Source organism: Trachemys scripta, chromosome 1 (assembly GCF_013100865.1).
Source record: "Trachemys scripta elegans isolate TJP31775 chromosome 1, CAS_Tse_1.0, whole genome shotgun sequence".
Classification (NCBI taxonomy): domain Eukaryota; kingdom Metazoa; phylum Chordata; order Testudines; family Emydidae; genus Trachemys; species Trachemys scripta.
This window is the reverse complement of record NC_048298.1, coordinates 1,026,479-1,050,818: the sequence shown is the minus strand read 5'-3', so window position 1 is coordinate 1,050,818 and position 24,340 is coordinate 1,026,479. Positions and strand designations below refer to the sequence as shown.

The 24,340-nt window shown below is 54.0% G+C and overlaps 1 protein-coding gene across 1 annotated transcript in view; it reads right to left on the bottom strand.

Moving 5' to 3' along the window:
- The window catches only part of LOC117873444 (staphylococcal nuclease domain-containing protein 1-like), a 162,297-nt gene that overhangs the window by 59,608 nt on the left and 78,349 nt on the right, over positions 1 to 24,340 (bottom strand). The window contains exon 6 of the mRNA XM_034762821.1: positions 4,530 to 4,671. Within this exon, the coding sequence (XP_034618712.1) occupies positions 4,530 to 4,671 (142 nt within the window). The remainder of the gene's footprint in view (positions 1 to 4,529; positions 4,672 to 24,340) is intronic.

Here is a 24,340-nt window from a genome sequence, read left to right as displayed (position 1 = left end):
CCATGCTGTTTCCACAGCTGGTGCAGCTCCAGTGGCAGGAGCGCTGGTGTAAACACGCCGGGTCGCCAGCCCTGCGCCGAGCAGGGGCACATGAGAGGTGGCTAAACCTGCCAGCCGCTGCTGTACACAACGGGTACATCTACACCACACTCTCCTTTCGGCAGCACAGAGAGCGCGTACATTACACACACCCCTAGTTCAGTGGACTGAGGCACCACTACACTCCCCTTGGTGGGCGGAGCCCAACCCGCCCCACCCCCTCCAGGGCGGGGCAGGAAGTATAAAAGGAAAGCTCTGCAGCTCAGTTGGGCTGGAGCCCATGGAGGAGATGGACGCCTCTGCCCTGCTGCGGCACCAGGAGCCGAACCTGGGCTCGGCCGCACCCTGCCCCCAGAGGAGACAGACCCAGGTGAGGAGTTGCCAGGACTGCCATCAGCTGTATATCCAGAGGAGCTTGAGGACCAGTGGACACCGGAAGTACCAAACCCCGGGGAGGTAGGAAGGAGCCCAGGGGCAGCTGATGACTGGCCGGATACAGGGCTGACTGCTTCTGGGTTGGCGTGTTGCGGCTGGATCCCTGCCAACCCAGTGGCAGATCACTCTGCCACTGTTAGGGGCCTGGGCTGGGACGCGGTGGAGTAGGGTGGGCCCGCGTCCCTCTGCCACTCCACCCTCGGGTGGCCAACTCCCCAGTTTAGGCCAGGAGGACTGTGCTGCTTGACCCCCCCACCCCACTAGCATCCTAGACTGCCCGTTGGGTGCTCAACCTCTCTGGAGCCCCTAGACTGTGTGGGTGCTCATGCCTATCTGAACCCCGAGACTGTGTGTGTTTGCTGGCTGCCTTAGCCCACAAGCTGAAGTTAAAGCCTGCTCCCTGCTCTGCCCCACCCACAGGGCTAGAGCTATTGACTGGGTGGGTTTGCCGGCTACCTTAGGCCCGGAGGCTTAGGCTACAGCCGGTTATCAGCCCCGCAGGCTGGGGCCCTACTGTTAATTTTTGTCAACCCCAGCTGAGAGGCTGGGGGCTAAAGACTGTCAGGCACTGCCCCGCCCACGGGTAGGGACCAGAGCCCCAGATTATTGTGGTGTGTTTGCCTCCGTTAGACGGGCCCAGAACCACAGACCGCGTACAGTGTGGCCCGAGCCGGAAGACTACCGCCTCTGACAACGAGGCAGAGTGGAGAGCGAGGGTCCAAACAGCAGTGTAGACAGGGACACGCCTGAACCTTGTGGGACCGTAGCTGGATAGGTACCTCTAGGGCTCTACTCGCCCAGCCAGCGCCTCCCATGGCTACGGGGCTATTTCGAGCAGCAGAGTGTCCCACGGCCGGAGCCTTTCCCCACTGCAGTGAAAGACTCCAGCAGTGGGGAAAGGCTCTGGCAGGAAGCAGGCAGTGGGAAAGGTGCTGGCAGTGAGGAACCTGCCTTTCACTGCGCCACGTACCACACCTACCCTACATGGTGTGCAGTGGAGACAGCCTCTGGCACCCCCCAGGCTGAGCTGCCCCGGGAAAGAGGCAGGGGAAATAGAACAGAAAGCCAGGTAGTGTAGATGGCCTCAGAGTCTGATGATGGGAGCAGCGTGTCCCGAGGAGGAGCTAATCCAACACCAGACTCTGCGTTGTAAGGAACCTGGGTGCTCAGCCCAGTCCCGCAGCAGACCAGAGACAGGCAGAGCCATACTGTCCCGTCCTGCCTCTCTGGGTAACATCTGTGGGGCCACCTACTTAGTGCCAGGCTGGGGGTTCGTAGCCATAGGAGAGGCCTGGCTTCAGTCAGAAGTGGGGCAGAGGGATAAGGACAAGTGACCCGAATCAAAGCCAGACGGGAGATTCTGGATTGCCCAGGTGGAAACGTAACATCCCAGAAGAGCTGGCCAACATGCTCCCCACCAAAAATGTAAGGTGCACACATCCCGCTCTGTACCCAGAGGTCTGGGCCATCTGCTACCCCCCGTGAGTACAGCCAGGGGTGCTGGGCATCCCCTCTACCAGGAGAGCCATAAACACATTCAGCGTCACACACCGGGCACCTGGGTTACGCTGCAACAGGGCCAGACAGACAGCACCCAAGTACTGCAGAGGAACACTACCTGCATCCAGCCATCGATCACACTGGAGCTGGTGGGGAGAGCCATTCCTAGCAGCTCCCACAGATTCCTTTCAAACCACCCCTGAGGATTCCTGAGGGCTTGTCCGGCTCAGAGATTGGGGACCTGGGCCAGGGTGACTGGATGGCTATGGCAGAGAAACCCATTTTCTAGCACACAGCTTGCACCGGAGCCGGCGCCCAGGCCAGGGTGCAGGGCAAAGCGGCGGGGAGAAATGCCATCTCGTCACAGAGAGTTTGTCCAGCCGGCCATATGCTTGGCCACAAGAGCCTCAGGTCCAGGATGTAGCCATGTGCGGCAGTGGCACAGGGAGCCCAACAGCTTGCAAACAGCAACTCCACCCCCTCAAACACACCCCCCCCCCCCCCCGGACACCAAACCCCCCCCCCCCCAGGAGCAGAGGCAGCCGGCAGAACAGGGCCCGGAGTTCCCGGCAGTGAGCCACAAGAGGCTCAGAACCGTTGCCTGATTTACAGAGGGCTTTTGGGATACAAGGGCCACAGCTGTTTTCCCAACACTCCGCTGTAGCTACCGGCTAATACATTTCACATCTGTTCAGCTCACTGCTCAATGAGATTCAGGACCCGACTCTGGGAGGGCTGCAGCAGACTCACCGGCAGCCTGCTGGGAGGCCACGGAGTGACCCCACTACCACTCAGACTCCGCCCGAGCCTCTCCGAGAGCTGGCTGGAGAAGAACTTGGTTGCATGGAGACCGAACAGAGCAGTGTCACCATGGAGCCGGTGACGTCGGGGCACCCGAGAGGAGCAGAGACCAGCGGGGCTTGGGATACTCCACACCGGCCTGGCTGGGCGCCGTAAGGGCATCCCTCACCTGGAAGAGAGCCCCAGTGCAGCATTTTCCTTCCACAGGGTCACGGGAAACGCCCAGATCTAGGCACCAGGCGGAGAAGCGTGGAGGGATAAACAGAAGTGTTAGTAAAACAAAGAGCGCTGAACCCGAGCCAGCTGTTTTGCCTTCCTCCTACATCATGACTCAAAGGCTCAGCTGCCCATGCCACGTGGGATCTCCCTGGGGACCGGCGGAGGGAAGAAAGCCGAGGTCTGTGTGTAGGCCAACAGCCAGGACTCCAGGACTGTCTGCCAGTGACCCAGAGACCCCTCTCTGCACCCTGGCAGGAGGAAGGGGGATCTCCAGGAAGAGCAGAGATGCAGTGCAAACAAGCGCCGGGGCGTGCGCAGCCCCAGCCCCGGCGCCGGGAGTCTGACCGCTCAGCACTCTTGCCTCGGCAGAGCCCGCAGTCCTGTCTGATTACGGCGCCCCAGCTCAATTAATCCCTCTAGAAGGCAGAGCAAGTTGCAGAGTGATCATTAACTTCACATGCAATGAGAGAGACGCTCAACAAGAACTGACAGTGGGGGAAGCAGCTGTGATCTCGGGCCCCATATCCTTCAGCCAGATGCACTGCGTCCTGTGACCCCATCTACCTGCCGAAAGACGAGGGGAGGGGAGGGAAGGCAGCTCCCAGAGCCTGGCAGGGAGGAGGAGACCCAGGGCAGATGGCAAGCGGCTGCCAGCAAGCCCCACTGCAGCCAGGCGAGACTCCTCACCCGAGAGATCCGCGAGAACGAAGAAGCAGAGCAGGCTTCAAGGGCTCAGTGCCGAGCGTGATGGGGAAAGGCGCTGCCTCGCCCGTAACAACATAGCCCCTCCAGGAGGCAGCAAGCGCCAAGAAAGACACGTTTTACTGCTCGTCAGCGGGGAAGAAACGCAGTGCTTGGCTCCTCGGGTGCATAAAGGAACATTGTTCCGAGCACGCGGCTCGTGGCTGCGCTTTGCTGGGAGAGATGAAGGCGCCAGACAGACAGAGCTACATGTGTATGGAACAGAGCAGTGTAGCTGGCTCAGGTACCGGAGCCGCCAGGAGGGGGCCGGGGCCAGGGTTCAAACCTGGATCTCCCCCCGCAGGAGGCAGCGAGCCATTGGAGGTGGAAGAAAACGGGCTCTGTGCTGGAGATAAGTTGGGGGGGTCCCCTAGAAACACTGCCCCAGTGTCAAAGCAGGCACCGGGGAAGAAGAGCCTCTGCACCTTGAAGGGTACCAGGCAGGTTTATACAGCGCAGGATATGCGGCCGAGGTGCAGGAAGGCACCAGAGCTGGGTTCAGTGCTGCTCGCTCCCCTACACACAGAGGGGATGTGCCCACAGCAGCGTGGGGAGGGGAATCAGACTCAGATCAGTCACAAAGGGAGCTGGGACACTGGCACGGACAGACGGACTGCAGACCTTCCCCCATTCCAAACCCTTCTCACGCTGCGACATGGCGGGCCTGAGAGCTCCCGTGCCATGCCCCCGCCGGGCACCACAGATCGAGGGCAGGCTGAGCTGCTGCCCGCCCAGCAAGGGACCGCCGCAGAACGGGCACAAGCCCCACCCCCGCAGACACGAGGCTGGCTCACCTGCTAGCAGGAAGGTGATGAGGCAGGTTTCCTTTGGCATGTATAGCTTGAGCCGAGAGCCGCTGAAGACGTACTCCACCACCGCCTCGGAGCGGCCGGCCCGCTGCAGGAAGGGCAGGAACTGCTTGGCCTTCTGGGTGTCCTGGGAGAGAGAAAGGAGAACGTTCCAGACCAATGGTGCGAGGGGGAACCCACACCCCCGTGGGACAAGGCACAGCGCCCTTGTGTCAGCCAGTTACACAACCCCCAGCTTGGGCTGGCGAGGGATCGAACCCGGAGCCTTGGCCTCCGAGCACAGGCCCCTGCCGCTCAGGCCAGAGGCTGAAGCCTGCTGGCTGGGGACAGAAGGGCTGACAAGTCAGAGGGGACAGCGGCACTCGGCCCATAACGAGTCACCATTAAGATGGGGCTTGGCCTGGTCAGTGCTGTACCTGGCTGGCTGGAGACTCTCCCTGGGGAGCACAGCGCCGTCGGGGGCGAGGTGGAGAGTCTGCTCCAGGGAACCAAACCCTGCCCCCAGCTCCCGGCCCCGCAGATGGTGGGGTCAGCCCCCAGCATGCTAGCTAGCAGGGCACATTTGCACTAGGCAGCCCCTCGGGCAGGGAAGGGGAGAGCTGAGTTTCCCGGCAGGGCAGCAATCAGGTACTCCTGTCCGGCACCTCACAGGCACATGGCAGCAAGTCACAGGTGTGGGAACATGGCCACTCGTACGCCCAGCTGCATGTAGGCTGCAAGCAGTGCTACGGCCCAGCTCCCTAGCGGGCAGCAGGGCCAGGGCCCAAACCACACAAGGCCTGGCGCTGCCCTGAACAGCCCCTTATCTCACTGACAGTGATTCGAGTCCCCGGCGCGACCACCTCTCCTCCACCCGCCCGGCAGGACAGTCAGCGGGGAGCCGGGCTGGCCTCCACACAGGGGTCTCCAAGGCCTGGCCTCCACGGACACTTTCATGGTTGAGCTGCCCTTCGCCCTTCCCCCTGCCTGGCCTGGGACTCTTCTATTTGGCTTGGCTTAAATCTCTTCCCAAGCGACACAAGCTGCATGGAGAAAGGGCAGCTCTTCCCCCGGACCGGCAGGCCTAGGGCTACACCGGGATAAACTGGTTTAAATGCACCCGAGTTTGTACGGAAAATCTTTCCTGCATAGACAAGGCCTGAATGCTGGGCTCCCATAGCCTCCTTCCCCAGCTGACGAGGCTGCTCGGGTCAGGTCTCTGAACCTGCTCTGGCAAGCCAGGACAACAGCACCCACATGCCCTGCTAGCTATGGGGCAGCATCTGGGCACGAGCGGCTGATGGTCCCTGCCGAATTCAGCCCCAGGAATCCGGGCCCCTAGGGAGACGAGCCGCTCAGACGATTCATGGAGCACTCAGGGCTGAGCAGATACCAGGACTGTGTGTGTTTCCACGTGCTCCCCCATCTGTCTGTCTCCACCTGTCATTGCGTCTCATACTCTGATGGGGAGCTCTCTGGGGCAGGGGTCAGCTTTTCATCCTGTGTTTGTACAGCACCTAGCGCAATTCGGGCCTGGCTCCCGGGCGCTATGCTAATACAAATCATCACTAAACGCTCAGTTATCTACCTGGCCCCAGTCTGCGTGCCTGGATACAGGCAGCTCCCTGTGACCTTGGCACAGCTCCCGGCCTTCCTCAAGGAAGGAGCTTGTGTCTCAGGACCTCTGTGCTGCGAGAACGCGCTCTTCCCGTCAGGCTCAGAGCCACCCCTGGGATCCCCTCCCCACCCATCACGCTAGATACCCAGTTTCACTTGTTTAAGACACTTGGCAAGGCGGCAGGTGCCAAAATCCTCTGCAGACAGCTGCCCCCTGCCCGGCCACTCCTCTGCCCTAGGCTGTTCCACTAAAACCCGCCATTCGAGCCCTGGTGCGGGTGGATAGGAGATGCGCCAGCTGGCCCGGGACACCCAACTCCAGCAACCTCTCTCCCCCCCGTGAAAGATAATCCGGGGCCGACGCAGCCCCCGGCAGAGCAGCGAGTGCTTCCCTTTCGCAGGGAATCTTGCCTCAACTGAATCCCGCACTTTGCTGCCTGCTCCACTCCTAGCAACAAGCCACTGTATATAAATTAATGCATATTGGTTAGTGAAAAATCAACGCGCCGTGAGCGAGGGTCGGTGGTGGTGGAGGGACTCGGTGCTCGGTGAAATGCGTGCAGCAGCACACTTTAATGCCTGGCACACGTTCATTAGACAGGCCCAGACATTGAGGGAGGGCTCAGAACGATATTTACAGTAATGGGATTCAGTGTTCTTTCAAACGGACCCATCACAGCAGAAACAGCAGGAAGACAGTCTCCTCCCAGCTCACTGCTGCTTTCCTTGATAGAAGCCAGAGCAGACCGGCAGCCTAAGTTCGTGGAAAATTCCCACATGCCCAACTTCCCTCCCCACCCCAGAACGGAGCAGAGGCAAACAGGACAAGCATCCAACAGGTCAGAAAGCACCAACAGATTAAGACCATTTGCTAAACAGGCTTAAATCTCAGGCCATTATTCATAGGCTGGGCCTACAATTTGGGAACGCATTACCTAACTGATTATCTCCAATCGCTAGGTTAGTCACGCCTTTTGAACCAGAGGCCTTAGCCAAAAACGGAGCAATCTGTACATTGCAGACGCAAGACACTAAACGTCACGGGCGTCTGATTGATTTCACCCGGAAAAAAAAAAGCTGTTCCTAAAATAAAACACAGCCAGGTGGCTTTTTATTTCACTGTGTCCCTAATTTAGAAAAATGAACTGCAAAGGAAGAGAAGGGAGAAACTAGCTGCAGCCAGAAACTTTCTTCCCTTCAGGAAAAGCTTGGCTCTAGTTCACCGAAGGGCTGCCTGACGAGACTGCTAAAGCAGAGATGTAGATGGAAACTCACTAGATCACAGAAATAAAATCAATAGGATGTTCCCAAGATCCGGCCCCAGCGCTGAACGGCTTGCACTGCAGAAAAGGACGCGCTGGGAAGGAGCAGGGGCATTCAAAATGCCATATTTTATGGCAAAGGTTAGAGCAGAGAGCTCGCTGCTCCAGCTATGGGACTTGAATGTAAATTGGAACCAGCTCCCTGCCTCGGAAACTCATTATTTCCAGCGCAGTCAGCGGGCGAAAAGAAACGGCTATCTGCATACGTTCCTTAGACCAGAGTGCGAGCCAGGCTACGAAGACAGGCCCGCGTGTCACTCCGGGAAAATTAAGTGGCAAGGGGAGAGTGGGAGCAGCGCGTACGTTGACAACAGCCGAATCCCGACTGACAACATGCGTCTGCACCTCTCAGACTCTCATTAACAGGACGCGACCTGCAGCATTTCAGATGTGACCAAAAACGAAGCCAAGGAGGGACCAGGCAAGTGGAGGCAGTCATCAATCTTTGGAGCAGAGCCCCCGCCCCAGGACAGCGAGAGGTGCCTTGGCAGCGGCATGGCAGATTAGACTTGAAGATGGGAAGAAAGGAGACTATCGTGGCCCATCTGGAGCTGCCGATCCCCGGGGGCACAAGAAAAGCGATGACAGCGTTAGAAGCAGACAGCTGATGCCGAGCTAGGCAATAACAACGCTTTGCACTCCAACCGTACAGCAGCTCACCCGAGAGGAAGGACGGCCCAACGGTTAGAGCACTAGCCTGGGATTTGAGAAATCTGGCTTCAATTCCCTGCTCCATCACTGACTCCCTGTGAGGCCCTGGGTGAGTCACTTAATCTCCCTGGTATAATAGCATGGAGGGTAAATGCATTGAAGCTTGTGTGACACTCAACTGAAGGCTAGAGAAATACCTGTGACGGACCAGAGGGCCTTAGAGCGCTGTACAGACACAGAACCGCATGGGAGCCCAGCTCCCCTGCAAACCAGGCCAGAGGTCACACCGGGAGTCAGGGACAACCTGGATTAGAACCCAGGGGTCTTGACTCCAGACACTAGACTACACAGCCTATAAGCCGCTTCATTAGCAAGCTGCAGGGGGCCGTGGAAGAAGTTGTTCTGGGTTCCCTCGACTCGGGCTGGAGGAGTTCTTCAAGGATCTGACTTGGGACTGTTCCCATTTAGATATTTTCATTCATGGCCTTGGCACAAGAAGCAGGAATGCGCTAACAAAACGTGCCGAGGACCCCACGTTGGTAGGCATTGTCAATACAGAGAAGGATCAGAATATCGTACAGGGAGGCCTTGAAGCCTGGTGTAACAGCAATGGGATGAAATGTAAGAGCACCAAGTGCAAGGGGCTAACAACAAGAATGTCTGCTATAAGCTCAGGGCTCACTGGGTGACAGCCACAGAGAAGAGGCCTTGGCGTGTAGGTCGATCACAGATGCCGATGAGCCACCAACGTGACGCAGCTGTAAAACAAGTAAGTGCAATCCTAGTGTGCATTAGGCGAGGGAAGTGTTCATGCCATTGGATAAAGCACTGGTGAGCCCTCCTTTGGAATACCGTGTACGGTTCGTCACCAAGCAGAAAGGTGCAGCTGAGAGCTACTGGGATGATCCGGGGAAGGGAAGCCTGTCTTATGAAAGGAGCCTGGGAGAGCTTGGCTTGTTTGGCCTAGCACAATGCAGGCTGAGAGGGGAGCGGACTGCTCTCTACAAATACAGCAGGGGTAAGCACTGACGCTAAAGGACAATGTTGGCACAAGAGGAAATGGGGATAAACTGGCCAGGAACAAATTCAGGCTGGAAATGAGAAGCAGGTTTCTAACCACCAGAGGAGGGAGGCTCCGGAACAGCCTCCACTGGGCGCTGGGGGGGCTAACAACCCAGCCTGGTACGTTTGTGAAGGGAATGATACGCTGGGGCTGCCTACGATCCCACGGACTGGACTTGCTCCCTTCCAGCCCGACATTCCTAACTCTCCCTGTAAAATCCCCCCCACCCCGTTGGACCAACCTCCCCGCCCAGCTGGGGCTGATGGAGACTGTACACTGGCTTCCCTTTCTATTCATGGCAGTGCCAGGAATTCGGAATGGGAGAGACCGACTAGACCGCCCAGGCGAAGCCCTGCTATTCGTGACATGTCGCAGACAGCTTCCTTCAGCAGGGGGCTCCCCGGTGACCCCCATTTGCAGCCTGTGCGCACCACACCGGGCATGTCAGGCGGGGGACGGGACCCCTCAGTGGGGCGGTTTGTCTGGACCAGGTGGCTGGGAAGTGCTGTATCCACCAGAAGCATCCCTAGGCGGATGCTGGGCTCCTGATCACTTACGAACTCCGGCTCCCCCAGGAGGCAGCGCAATACCAAGCTGCTAGTCCTGGCCATTATGGAGATCAAGATGGCCGACTTCAGCAAGCCCAGGGAGTTGGTTGGGGAGATCCCCAAGGCCAAGGGGAAAAGCGGTTCCAGAGAGCTGGCAGGTTTTGAATGAGACATCATTATGGGCACCAGAGCAAACTATCCCGCTGTGTAGGCCAGATAGGAAGTCTGGCAAGAGACCACCCTGGCTTCACCAGGAGAGCGTCAATGATCTGACACTCAGAAACAAGTCCTACACAACGTAGACACGAAGAGAAATGAAAAGGATGAATATAAACAAAACACAAGTATGTAGGGACAAAATGAGAGAGGCCAAGGCACTGAGATTAAATTAGCTTGACACAAAGAGTAACAAGAAAACATTAGAAGCAAGAGGAAGACCAAAGGTAGGCCCATTATTCATGGGCGGGGGAGGGGGGGCGAGAGAGAGAGAAGAGACAACAACAGACAATGTGGAAATGGCAGAAGTGCTAAATGACTTTTTTGTTTGTTTTCACCAAAAAGGTCAGTAGCGATGGGACATCAGACACAGTGAATGCCAGATGGACATAATAGGGAAAGAACAAGTTAAAAATTACTTGGACAAGTTACTGTAGATGTCTTCAAGTCACCAGGGCCTAATGAAATACATCCTAGAATAGCAAGGAGCTGACCTGGGGAATTACAGACCAGTCAGCTTAACTTCAGTACCCAGAAAGATAATGGAGCAAATAATCAAGCAATCAATTTGCAAACACCTAGAAGATAATAAGGTGGTAAGTAACAGTCAGCATGGATTTGTCAAGAACAAATCATGTCAAACCAACCTGATGGCTTTCTTTGACAGGGTAATAAGCCTTGTGGATGGGGTGAAGCAGTAGATGTGGTGTATCTTGACTTTACTAAGGCTTTTGATGCGGTTTCCCATGACCTTCTCATAGAAAGACTAGGGAAATACAACCTAGATGGAGCTACGATAAAGGTGGGTGCATGGCTGGTTGGAAAACCGTTATCAGTGGTTCACAGTCAAGCTGAAAGAGTATATCGACTGGGGTCCTGCAGGGATCGGTCCTGGGTCTGGTTCTGTTCAGTATCTTCATCAATGATTTAGATAATGGCATAAAGAGCACACAGAGAGTTTGTGGACAGAAGTGCTTTGGAGGATAGGATTAAAATTCAAAATGAACTGGACAAACTGCAGAAATGGTCTGAAGTAAATAGGATGAAATTCAATAAGGACAAATGCAAAGTGCTCCACTTAGGAAGGAACAATCAGTTGCACACATACAAAGTGGGAAATGACTGTCTAGGAAGGAGTACTGCGGAAAGGGATCTTGGGGTCACAGCGGATCACAAGCTAAATATGAGTCAGTGTAACGCTGTTACAAAAAAGCAAACCTCATTCTGGGCTGTATTAGCAGAAGTGTTGTGAGCAAGACACGAGAAGTAATTCTTCCGCTCTACTCTGTGCTAATTAGGCCTCAACTGGAGTATTGCATTCAGTTCTGGATGCCACATTTCAGGAAAGATGTGGACAAATTGGAGAAAGTCCAGAGGAGAGCAACAAAAAATGATTAAAGGTCTAGAAAACATGACCTCTGAGGGCAGATTGAAAAAATTGGGTTTGTTTAGTCTGGAGAAGAGAAGACAGAGGGGACATGACAGCAGTTTTCAAGTACATAAAAGGTTGTTACAAGAAGGAGGGAGAAAAAGCGTTCTCATTAATATCTGAGGATAGGACAAGAAGCAATGGGCTTAAATTGCAGCAGGGATGGTTTAGGTTGAACATTAGGAAAAACTTCCTAACTTGAGTGGGTTAAGCACTGGAATAAATTGCCCAGGGAGGTTGTGGAATCTCCATCACTGGAGGCTTTTGGGAGCACGTTAGACAAACACCTGTCAGGAATGGTCCAGCTATTACATAGTCCTACCTTGAGTGCAGGGGACTGGACTAGATGACCTCTCAAGGTCCCTTCCAGCCCTACACTTCTATGATTATCAGCCAAGAGACTCCCTATTTTCACAAGAGGCCGAACCAGGGTGCAGCAGCTCTCAGGAAACAGAAGAACAGAGTGTTTTGCATTCGTTTCCCCCAAGCAGCAAAGTGCCCACACACACAGATGGAGCTGTCAGTTCAGTAGGTACCAATCTTACCAATAACCAAAGCACCCCCAGGTGCCATAAGTTTGAGACTCCAGCTGTGGAACCTGGACCCATTCCACATATCAAGCTCTCGCCACTCTCTGAGGGCTAGAGTGCTGGAGCTGCCATCCTTCAGGTCAGGTGCACTAAAAGGACAAAGTAAAAGGACAGATGGCTAGAAAGCTGGCTAGATCGTCAGGCTCAATGGGTAGTGATCAATGGCTCCATGTCTAGTTGGCAGCCGGTATCAAGCGGAGTGCCCCAAGGGTCGGTCCTGGGGCCGGTTTCATAGACTCATAGAATATGAGGGTTGGAAGGGACCTCAGGAGGTCATCTAGTCCAAGCCCCTGCTCAAAGCAGGACCAATCCCCAGACAGGTTTTTACCCCAGTTCCCTAAATGGCCCCCTCAAGGATTGAACTCACAACCCTGGGTTTAGCAGGCCAATGCTCAAACCACTGAGCCATCCCTCCCCCCGAAAAAGCAAGGGCCATGGCCCTTTCTGGAAGGACACTCACCCCAAGTAAGGCGCACCAGGACAAAGGCGCAACAGTCACCTGCCTGACCCCGATGTGATTTGAACACAACCTTCTGATCTGGAGTCAGATGCGCTGCCGTTGTGCCACGAGGCCAGCTGGCGGCACGCAGACATTTTTATAAAAAAAAGACCAAGTACTGATTTTGCCCCAGATCCTTAAGTGGCCTCCTCAAGGACTGAACTCTCAACCCTGGGTTTAACAGGCCAATGCTCAAACCACTGAGTTATCCCTGCCCCCCTGCCCATATCTTCATTAATGATCTAGAGGATGTTGTGGACTGCACCCTAAGCAAGTTTGCAGATGACACTAAACTGAGATACGCAGGAGGGTAGGGATAGGATACAGAGAGACTTAGATAAATTAGACAATTGGGCCAAAAGAAATCTGATGAGGTTCAACAAGGACGAATGCAGAGTCCTGCACTTAGGATTGAAGAATCCCATGCACTGCTACAGACTAGGGACCGAATGGCTAGGCAGAAGTTCTGCAGAAAAGGACCTAGGGGTTACAGCGGACGAGAAGCTGGATATAAGTCGACAGTGTGCCCTTGTTGCCAAGAAGGCTAACGGCATTTTGGGCTGTATAAGTAGGGGCACTGCCAGCAGATCGAGGGACGTGATCATTCCCCTTTATTCGACATTGGTGAGGCCTCATCTGGAGTACTGTGTTCAGTTTTGGGCCCCACACTACAAGAAGGATGTGGAAAAATTGGAAAGAGTCCAGCGGAGGGCAACAAAAATGATTAGGGGGCTAGAGCCCATGACTTATGAGGAGAGGCTGAGGGAACTGGGATTATTTAGTCTGCAGAAAAGAAGAGTGAGGGGGGGATTTGATAGCTGCTTTCAACTACCTGAAATTCTAATTCTAATTCTAATCTACACTGCACTGGGACCAAGAGACATAGGAGCCCAGATCCCAGACTGCCAATGGCACATTCCGAAACCCCTGTGCCACTTTGGAAAATCAACCCCCAACATACACAAATGACAATCTGTATCTGCCTTTTATCTTCTCTTAGGGTTTTACCCTGCAGCCCATCACCATAGTATCTGACCTAACACTGGGCAAACAGTAAATTTGTCAAAAAATGCATTTTGAGAGGCACTAAAACTATTCACAAATTTGAGTCAAGTTTAGCAAATAGCTTTGACTGAAACACACTGAAAAAGATCCAGAAATGTCAATTCAAATCAACATTTTCATTTTGAAATGTCATTTCCATTTGCCATTCCACTTCAAATGCTTTGTTCAACACCAACAAATTATTTTGGGGGTTTTATTTCAGGAAGAAAAAACTTGAAAAAATTCAATTTGGGGTGAAAACAAATGGAATTTCCAGTTTGCAAACACACAAGTACACTTTTTTTCAGCTCTAATCAGACGGCCTGGATCCTGCCTTTGAAAGAATGAAGCTTCACACAGAAGTAACAACTAAAGCTCTCTAAAATCTGCTTTTAAGAACCAGGTGCTGGGAGTCACCTTTTTGACCAGAGGATGAGATGCTTAGATAACCCTGAAGCACACCTCCTTGTTGTTCTTGACTAGAGAGAGCCTCTGCTTCCACTTATGCCAGCCTTAAAACACAAGCCTGGAAACTTATTTCACAGCTGTGCAGTCAAGAAGTTAATACAACACATGTAACCACAATCTGCAAGCAAAGAAAAAAATTCATTACCCAACTATTAACCACTTAGGTTTAACGTATGCAAATCTAAAATAGAAGCTGCTAATGAAGGCTACTAATTAGTGGTAATCACTATATAGTCACATTTTGATTAACTTACAGAAAAAATGAGCTGCAAAACAGACAAAGGTCCCACAGCGGGCTGAACTTTCCTGCTACTCCCCAAAAGTGAGAGGGGGAGTTTATTAAAGTCCCCACATTTCCCAGCTTCGCCTAGCAGAGCGGTTCTAGCAGCGCAGGCGAGCGGATCCTGGAACACAAGCCTCTGCTGACTGGCAAGCGCAAGCCAGCTGCCATCAACAACTAAAATAAGCAGCAGTGTTCAAATATTCTTGAGAATGACCTTAAAATCCACACGTATTTGCATAGCACAAAGCAGGCGCTTCTCCGCGAGGGGGAGAGACAGGCAAGCGCTGATCGTTAATGTGGAATAATAAGTGGAGAGTGGCAATTATTACACGGTAAGCCATAGAGTCATCAGCAGCAGGCTGACACCAAAGTGACAGATTACGACTCACTTCCCAAAGCTGCCGTTAGGACAGCTTTCAAAGTCTTATTTATTTTCGGCTTCGCAGTGCAGGCGCTAATGGAGAGGGAGCAGCGCTGTTCATAAACCGCACTCTAGTAAGGGAGCCAGGGACCCTAGAGGGCACACAAATAAAGGGCATTTTAGCAGACGGATTGTTAGCGGGGATTCGATTTCCTTAGGTCGAGGTTACAGCAGGAGCAGCCGCAATCAAAGCTCCACACATCCTAAACCCAGCTGGGCTCCCGTGCTACGGCAAACCTTCCCCCGGGACCTGCGGCACTCACGCAAATCTTGCAGCACGCTGCACATTCCTCAGCGGCTGTCAGGAAATTCAAGAACAGTGGGACTGGTTTGGTTTTTTAAAACCAAATTAGATCCGGGCGAGAGCAATGCTATCAGCACCACATTCCTGGGGTTATTTTAATATTAAACATCCACGTTACCCTGGTCCCAGCTTTTCACTGTGCCGCAGATTGGTATCCGCATGGGGCTACATGGAAAGAATAGCTGTCGGGGAAGGACGCCAGCTCAGATGTGAGCCAAATGTCCCTCTGATTGGGGTCTAAATTAATTGTATCCACTCAGGGAAAAGACGTGGCCATCACTGAAGGCAAATCAATGAAAGCCTCTGCTCAGTGTGCAGCAGCAATCCAAAACATCTAACGAGCGGTTCTGCGGGAGAAGGAACAGGACACAGACTATCCCAAGGCCTCTACATACATAATGGTGCGTTTCCAGTCACCCATCTCCAAAACACTGCAGAGCCGGGGGTTCAGAGACTGATGGGAACGATCAGCGAACTGGAGAAATCTCTCCTCAGACGGGAGACTGAAACGAACAGGAGTGTTTATCTCAGAGAGGAGATAAGGGAGGGGGTTCTGATAATCTATAAAACAATAAATGGGAGAGAAGGGAGATCAGGACTTCCATCCACTCCATCTCATCACACAAGAGCCAGGGGACTCTCAATGAAGCAGAAAGGTGGCAAAATTCAAGTCGACTGATGAAGGGAAATATTTTTTCAGATCACAGAGCCTGTGGAACTCTCTGCCACAATACGTCACAGAAGCCAAGAAATCTGCAGGATTCACAAAAGGACAGGACATGCAGGAAGATACCAACAGCAGCCAGAGTTACCAGAGTTTCGTTTACAAGAGCTTGGGAAGCCTATAAACCCTCCTGCTTCAGAGCAGGAGCCAAACTAAGGCCTGGTCTGGGGGCGGAAGGGGTTAATCTAAGTTACGCAACATCAGTTACGTGAATAGTGTAGCTGAAGTCGACGTACTCCGATCTACTCACTGCGGTGTCTTCACTGCGGTAGGTCGACTGGTGACGCTCCCCCATCGACTCTGCCTCTGCTTCTCGCTCCGGTGGAATACCGAGTCGACAGGAGAGCGCTCGGCGGTCGTTTTATCGCGTCCTCACTAGACAGGATAAATCAACCCCCGCTGGATCGATCGCTCCAGAGGTAAGTGTAGACATGCCCTAACTATTGGGGGTCAGGATGAAACTTTCCCAGGGCAGGCTCTCTCGTCACTGCCCACTAGGGGGCCTCTTGCACCTCTCTCTGAAGCTGCTGGTGGAGCCGGATGGCTGGGCTGGAGTCTTGGCCTGACGCCGTCGGGCACTTCCTATGCTTCTGTATATTGAAGGCATCCGTGACCAATTCCACAGAAGGGGCCAGTGATATGGAGGAGATCCCTACGCAAATACTGCACAGTGCCTACCACGCTGGGCTCTGAGGGGCTCCCTGCAGGTCTGTCACTATGGGGGCAGGGGGTGCCTCAATTGCTCCCCTCTGCCAGTCGGGACTGATGGAGGCTTCCCAAGGGTGGATGGAGTTCTGATGACACACCACCACCAGTCCCAGGAGCACACTGCACATCCAGGCTGGTTTTACTGGCTGATCATGTCTTGATCACCCCTCCATCCCTGGGGGAGCCAGAGCTGCTCCAGGGAACCAGATTTCTGGAAAATTCAAGAAGGCGGATTTCTCTTGGTTTACCCTTGGCCGAGAGCATGACTGAGGGTATGAGTGGGCCGGGGTGGGGGGTGCTGATGCATCCGCACGGGGGTGGAGGGGATGGGCGGCGCACACGATCTGGCCTGCACTAAAGAGAAGGACCTTGAACACTTTTCCCAAAGTGTCTGACCAGCTGTACCCTTCTCTCCAGGCCTGGGCAGAGGGGTGTGTTCTCGCTGTGCCAGCCAGCCAACCCGGCTGCCCACACAGCACTCACACTTCAAGGCGACCCCGGAGGCTGGCCTGGCATGGTGCTCGGGCGCTGGAGACTGGGCATTCCGTGCGGGGGAGTGACACCGAGAGCCAGGGCGAGCGGGGAATTCCCAGGGACTGAAATGCAGAGCATCAGGCATCCTCTCTCTGCCTGGAAACTCCCAAGCCTGGGCTGCCCGTGACTGGACGTTAGGTGCTGCACCCCGATGTTTTTCCCACACCTTGTACAACTCTCACGTGTCCTCACTGTAAACCCAGCAGGGACAGAGCCGCTCTGCAGCAAGAGCGGCCAGCCCCGTTCCAAGCACTGCTCAGCCAGCAGCAGACCAGGCCAGGCCGCTCCAACGCCCACGCATGAACTCCCCTGCACCAGGAGGGAAGCAGCGTGATGGGAAAGCCGACGGCCAAACATCCGCTGGGCACCAGTTTAGCCACAGGGCCAGTTCAGCACGGGACTGCTCAGTGCTGGTGGTCCAGCATTGGGCTCCCAAAGCCTTCGAGAGGGGAGGAAGAGGGGAAACTGCTCTAAGGATCCGCCCAGCTTTCTAGCTAAATCTGTTCCCACGTGGTCCCAGGCCGAGCCAGACACTGGGTTCCTCCTCTCGCGTGGTGATCTGCGCCTTCTGAAGGAGACAAGCCAAGACCTTTCCTCCCGCTCAGCATCCGTTTGCTCCCGCGGGCCCTGCAGAAATGCATGCTGCGGTGGCTTCTCTCTTAGAACACAGGTGTTCCCAGACTGGGTCAGGCCAGTCGTTCATCTCTGACAACGCCCTGTGCGCGATGCTTTAGACTCTTAGAGGAAGGTGACCAGTGAACGGAGAAGACGATATCTACCCCGGGAGAGTCCCCCCCAACCCCTCCAAAACTCGGTTTGTATTGACCAGTGTTACTCTGGCGAGGCTTGGTACCCATATAATATCCAACTCCCTTGGATTCGTGCCAAACTCTTGACTGCGGTGACATCATGTGGCAGTGAGTTCCACATGCTAGTGGCACGTAGTGTGAAAAAAACCATTCCCTTTGATCTGTTCTGAATTTGCCTCCTTTTGGTTTCATTGCATGTCCCCTTGTTGTTCTTGTGTCACGAGGTGGGGAGAAGAGAAGCTCCCAATCTCCTTTCTCCATGTCCCCTCTTATTCGACTCCTCTGAGGTAACAGCTTCTTTTTACCTTTTTTACTCCCTGTCAAGAGGAGAGCTTCACCAGGCCCTTGATCACTCTGGTCACTGTTCTCTGAAGCCCTCTAGCTCTGCACTAGCCTTTGGAGATGGGGTGGCCAGTGCTGCACAGAATAGACTCACCACTGGCTTACAGAATGGCATATTAGTCTCCATCCCATTCCTTACACATCCTCTCCCCCTCCACAGCCCGTTCACTCTGCCTCTCCACATCTCTCCGACACACCCGGGAACAGTTGCCACCCCGGCTGAGACCCTGACTCAGAAACTGAAGTAGCTGGGGAAAGTGGGGGAGGAGAAAGAAAAGAAGGGCTCAAACCCAAGGATGCGCCAGCAGTGGGCTGAGAAAACTCCTGCAGCCAATGCTGGGCTCATTCTGGGACAGGAGCTCCTAGATCACTGGAGAAGGAAGCCCCAGAAACCCCAGGGACTCTGAAGGATAGTGGGGGTAGTAATGAAGGGTTTGGGGGCCCCTCAGAACTCAGGCCCCACTGAGGAGACTTCGCTGCTGGGGGTGGACTCGGGAGTGAGGATTGGCTCTCCTACAGCTTCCTGTGCAACCCTGGGCCAGTCACGTCCCCTCTGGCCCTCGGCTTCACCATTAGTACTGCGGGGATAACAGCCCTTCGTCTGTCCAGTCTAGTTACCTTGTAAGCTCTTTGGGGCGTCTGTACTGTACGTAACACAGGGACTCTCCATCCCGCCGGAGACCTCTAGCGCCATTTTGACACAAGCAAACCACAGCAAGAGTGAATTCCAGACCAGACCTTCACATGCAGAGGGAGCTGCAAGAAGGTTTTGACCCAGGGCACTCTGGATTGCGTGCGATTAGCAGACCGCGCCTTGCAGTAGGTAACCCGTCAGTCAGACGGAGAAGCAATTAGGCAGAGCTCTGTTTTACACTGCTCCCCAGCGCTTAACTCGGGACTTGGGGAAAAAACATGTCCATCTCCGATAAGGACTTCATTCCCAACCTCCTTGTGCCCCCTCACCCCCAAGACACGTTCAGCTGCTTTGTTTCCTCAGACAAAGGTGGCTCACAACACAAGCCTATTCACGCCAGAGAAGGTATTGCTGCACAGAGCAAGAATCAAGGACATATAGATTTTCCAGAGCAGACGGTACTAATGCATGCCACCACACGCAATTAAAATCCACGCATGTGCACGGAGCCCCTCACACTGCCACCATCCTCCCGCTGCCAGTCCTGGAGTAAGGACAGTCAAGCGGGCCAGGAAACCAGGTGCACTGCGCTGGGATCCAGCTGCAGTCAGACCCCACTTAACTAACCCAGCCATAATTTGATACAGGAGTGGGTGGGTGAGATTCTGTGGCCTGCGTTGTGCAGGAGATCAGACTAGACGATAATAATGGTCCCTTCTGACCTTAAAGTCTATGATTCTATAAGCAGCACTAATCATCTTGCATTGACACAGCGTCTTTCAGCCCCACAGATCCCAAAGCACTTTGCAAATATCCATCCCCACCTGGATGGCAGCCACGTCTGGGGCGGGACACAGCAGCCGTGTAAAAGCACAGTTTTAGGCTAGGATTTAAGGAAGACTCTGGAACCCAACTAAAATGCCAGGGGACACGTAGGCGGACAGCCCAGCCCATGACTCATGCAGGCACATGACCAGGACAGTGGTGTTAAACCCACTCTCCCAGGTCCCAAAGTAAGGACTAGAGGATCCTCAACGGCACCTGGGTTTTATGCTGCATCCAAAAAATGCAGCACAGCAACCCAAAAGCACCAGGCTCGGGGCAGCTCCGTGCCAGGGCGAATCCATCTGAGTGCCATCGGCACTGCTCCTCTACCGCGTGAGCTGGATCAGCCTGTCTGCGCAGGGCTCCCCACCCACCCCACTTGGATTGGCAATACATCCCTAGCCCGGAGAGGCCAGGAGCAAAGATCCTGGTGTGACAAATCTCCACCTCAGGATTCAAACCGCTACAGGCACAGCAGGAGAGCCAGGCCCATCGGGCGCATGGCCGTAGGTACACCCCAGCCCCCCACCCAGCCTGGATGGGAGGGACCTAGAAACGTCAGGGTTAATCTCAGCTCATTTAAAAGAGCATTTCTAGCCCTTTTCTGTGCAGAGCGCCTTGAAAATCCTACAGTCACAGACCAGCCAGCCTGACTTCGATACCCAGAAAGATACCGAACAATGATTAAACAATCGATGTGTAAGCACCTGGAGGACAACAGGGCGATAAGCAACAGCCAGCATGGATCTGTCAAGAACAAATTCCACCAAACCAACCTAATTTCTTTTTTTGACAAGGTTACTGGCCTAGTGGATGGGGGGAGGGGGAAGCAGTAGCCGTGGTACAGCTAGACGTGAGTAAGGCTTTTGACACTCTCATAAGCAAACTAGATGAAATGATTATACGGTGGTCGAAAGGCCGTACTCCAAGAGTAGCTATCACTGGGTCACTGTCCAACAAAGGATGTATGGTGGGGTCCCACAGGGGTCAGTCCAGGGTCTGGGACTACTCAGTATTTTCATTAATGACTTGGATAATGGAGTGGAGATAATGCTTATAAAACGCGCAGCCCCTCCTAGTTTGGTGTCATCTGCAAGCACTTTGCAGGGCAGGATTTGAATTCAAAATGACCTTGACAAATTGGAGAATTGGTCAAATCAACAAGAGGAAATTCAGTAAGGACAGATGCAAAGTATTACCCTTAGGAAGGAAAACTCAAATGCACAACTCCAAACTGGGACCTGACTGGCTAGGGGGCAGCACTGCTGGAAAGGAGCTGGGGGTTCCAGTGGATCACAAATTCAACGTGAGTCAACAATGTGATGTAATCGCAAAAAAGGCTGGTCTCCTTCTGGGGGTGTTGACAGGACGGTCGTATGTCAGACACAGGAGATAACTGTCCCGTTCTGCTCAGCACTGGTGAGGCCTCCGCTGGATATCGTGTCCAGTTCTGGGTGAAACACTTTAGGAAGGATGTGGACAAATTGGGAAGAGTCCAGAGGAGAGCAGCAAAAAAGATCAAAGGTTTAGAAAACCTGCCCTACGAGGAGAGGTTAAAAAACCTGGGCATGGTTAGTCTTGAGAAAAGACTGAGGGAACCTGGTAACAGTCTTCACATGTTACAGCCAGTTATAAAAAGGACAGGGATCTCTGTGTCCACTGATGGTAGGACTAGAAGTAATGGGCTTACTCTGCAGCAAGGGAGATTTAGGTTCGATATTAGGAGAAACTTTCTAACTCTCTGGGTAGTTAAGCCCTGGATCAGGCTCCCAAGGGAGGTTGTGGAATCCCCGCCACTGGAGGGTTTAAGAACAGGCTGGACAAACCCCTGTCAGGGCTGGTCTAGGGTTACATGGCGCTACCTCCACACAGGGGGCTGGACTAGGTGACCCCTCCAGGTCCCCTCCAGCCCCCCATTTCTAGGATTCGTGACAGTGCGACCAAAGCAAGCGCACTGCTGGGACTGGGAGCTGCTCGCAGGAGTTTCCAGACATCGTGGGTTCTTCATTGTTCTTCATTGTTCTCCCCACCCAAAAGGCACCCAGCATCTGCCTTCAGGACCCAGGAAATCCAGACCCTCCATTCTGGGATGTGACGTCCAGGCAGCACAACTCCTGGGCTGCAGCTGATGTACTTGGGCCACCACAAGCTGTGTCCCAGCCACCAGCCAGTTGCTTGCAATCAAGCAAGGCTCCCTTGCTACCTGCCTGTGGACAGGAGAGGCAGCCTGGTCTCGCGGGCTGACAACAGCCTACTTCTGCATTCAGCTACCAGCCTCAACAGTCCCCCCCGATTTAGTAATGGGACCTTGCCACTAGCACAGAGCGCCGGGAGGAACAAGTCTTGGCCCTGCTAGGGCTGTTGCTAGAACGTCACCATGACAGGATGGGCCTGGGAGAAGGCAGGTTCCAGTGTTAACCCTTCGAACCCTCGCAGTCCGTGCTGACTGCAGACTGGACCCCGGGGCAATCCCTCTCCTTCAGAGTGCGAGGAGCTGCTCGGGAGAAGCCAGCGTTCCGTTTGAATGCTTGAGCACTAGCACCGAAGGCTCTGCGGGGAGCGAATCTATCCCGCCGGGTGCACTGCTCGCTCCGTCAGCTCCTGACCTACTGAGTTTCTCCAAAAGACGGTTCAGAGGAGAGGTGACCCCAAAGGACCTGGCTGGGGAAAAGAGGTTAGCAGGAGGCTCTTCTATCTAGCAGACAAAGGTTCGGGACCCAATGGCTGGAAGCGGTCCCTAGACAACCATCCTGGAAATAAGGTGTAAATTCTTAACCTGGAGGGGAATAAGCCATTGGACCCGGGGGATTCTCAAGCACCTATAGAGTGTGCGTCTCTTTATAAGAGACGCTGGTTCATTGAGGCGTTCCTGCGGCAAGGCTCTCTGGTCTGTGCGATGGAGGTGGTCACACTGGATGCTCAGAATGGTCCCTGCCAGCCTTACCATGAAATCATTCCTCCTGGAACACCCCACACTCCTTGGCCAGGTACACGATCCCTCGCAGGGCGGGAGTCTCTGCTTTCCTACGCTGATTGCACCCCTGGCTGGCTAGATTGTGTGCAGCATCACAGCGGTGGGTTCAGTACGTCCCCACATCAACACCCAGATGCCCCCATCTCTCCTCCCCACCTCTCGCACTGCTGACCCTGCACTGATCTGTCGGCCCCTCGCCTGGCATAGCAAGCTGCTCACCTCTGTCTAGATCCATTTACATGGCCTGTTAATGCAGTAGTCCCCTGAAACAAGGTAGTGTGTTATCCCCACTGTACAGCTGGGAACCGAGAGGCCATGTGACTTGCCCAAAGTCTGGGGCAGAGCAGTTCTCCCGAGTCACAGGCTAATCCCCTAACCACTGGACCATTCTTCTTTCCTGGACAAACAGCAGGGCTTCTGGAGTTAAACGCCTAGAGCCCCCAGAATGACATTTGACCAGCCGAGGGCAAGGGATGGGATCTACAAAGGGATGGATGGGTCTATTGGAGGGAGGAAAGAGTAACTCAAACCAGAGCTGCACACTGCGCGGCTGCTTAGGGGGTGGGGGCACCAAGACAGGAATCTGGCTAGTTATTCCACCTTTCCAGCTGGCCCAGAACCAGCCTTCACTGTAGCACTGTAGTGCCTGAGTAGGGCAGGAAGAAGCACCCTCTCCGTTCCCTACCAATTACAGTGCTGGGAGCAGACAGCCGCAGAGACACGGCGTTCCACTATCCAGACGTCCAGTTGCATCTACAGCATCCACAGAGAGGCAGCCACTACCTCCCAGCTGGCCAGCCCCCTCCCTGCTCACCGCCAGGCCAGCATCATGCCATCTCCCATTACTAGCATGTTAACATTCCCAGTGGTTAATTATCTCTGATCTGAAGGGAAATTATGCATAAATACAGTGAAGAAAAATATAATCACAACTCCCCTTTTATGCGAATCGCTGCCAATTATGCAAAATTATGCAAGGACTTTTCGCAAGGACAGGAGGTTTTCAGTGGCTGGGCTTACAGGAGACTGCTCTCTGCCCTGGAATGGGCTGCACAATGCTTACCGGGAGAAGTGAGCGAACACAGATTTGTCTTACACAATTTAAATTATTTAGTAAATTACTCCAGAGCTGAGGGACGGTGCATCCGTCCCTCTCCTGAGCGAGGGGGATGGAACCAGAACGCCAGCCAGCTAGAAGAAAACAGCAGCTAGCCCGTCTTCCCCACAGCAGAGCCGGCTGGTGTGAAGACCAGACGGATGAGGGAAGAAGAGGGACACTTCAGATGCAGCAGCACTAACAGGCAGCAACACGGTTCCATCGGCTGGAAATCTTTCCTATTACCAACGGCCACGTTTAACGAACAGAAGTCTAATTTGGAGCTGCTAAGTGGTGTTGTCAAGGGGGCAGTGAGGAATGCTCAGGTGTGCAGCGCCGTCATGTGCTCATCTGAGCGGGGTCAGGTGACAACAGGCTCAGTCTAAGCCCAGACCCGCTGGCGCGAGCCAAGGATTCAATCGGCTGCCCCTAGCCGGTGCAGCATTGGGCTCACTGACAGGAGTGAAAGCCCCCAAAACACAAGTCAGGTACAATAAAAAGGAGCAAAAGTTTAATTTTGTGTTTAAAGGCGGCAGCAATTGTTTGACAAGCAGCTGCTGCCTCCTGGAAAACTTGGATTGTTCTATTTCTAGTCTGTTCTGCTGCTGTTTTATTTATTTACTCCTCTCTGCCGGCTAATATCACCGGGGGACCTGTCTCCAGACAGGATGGCTGGTGCAGAGTTCAGGCTACTCCGGGCACTGCTTTGCTCCTGT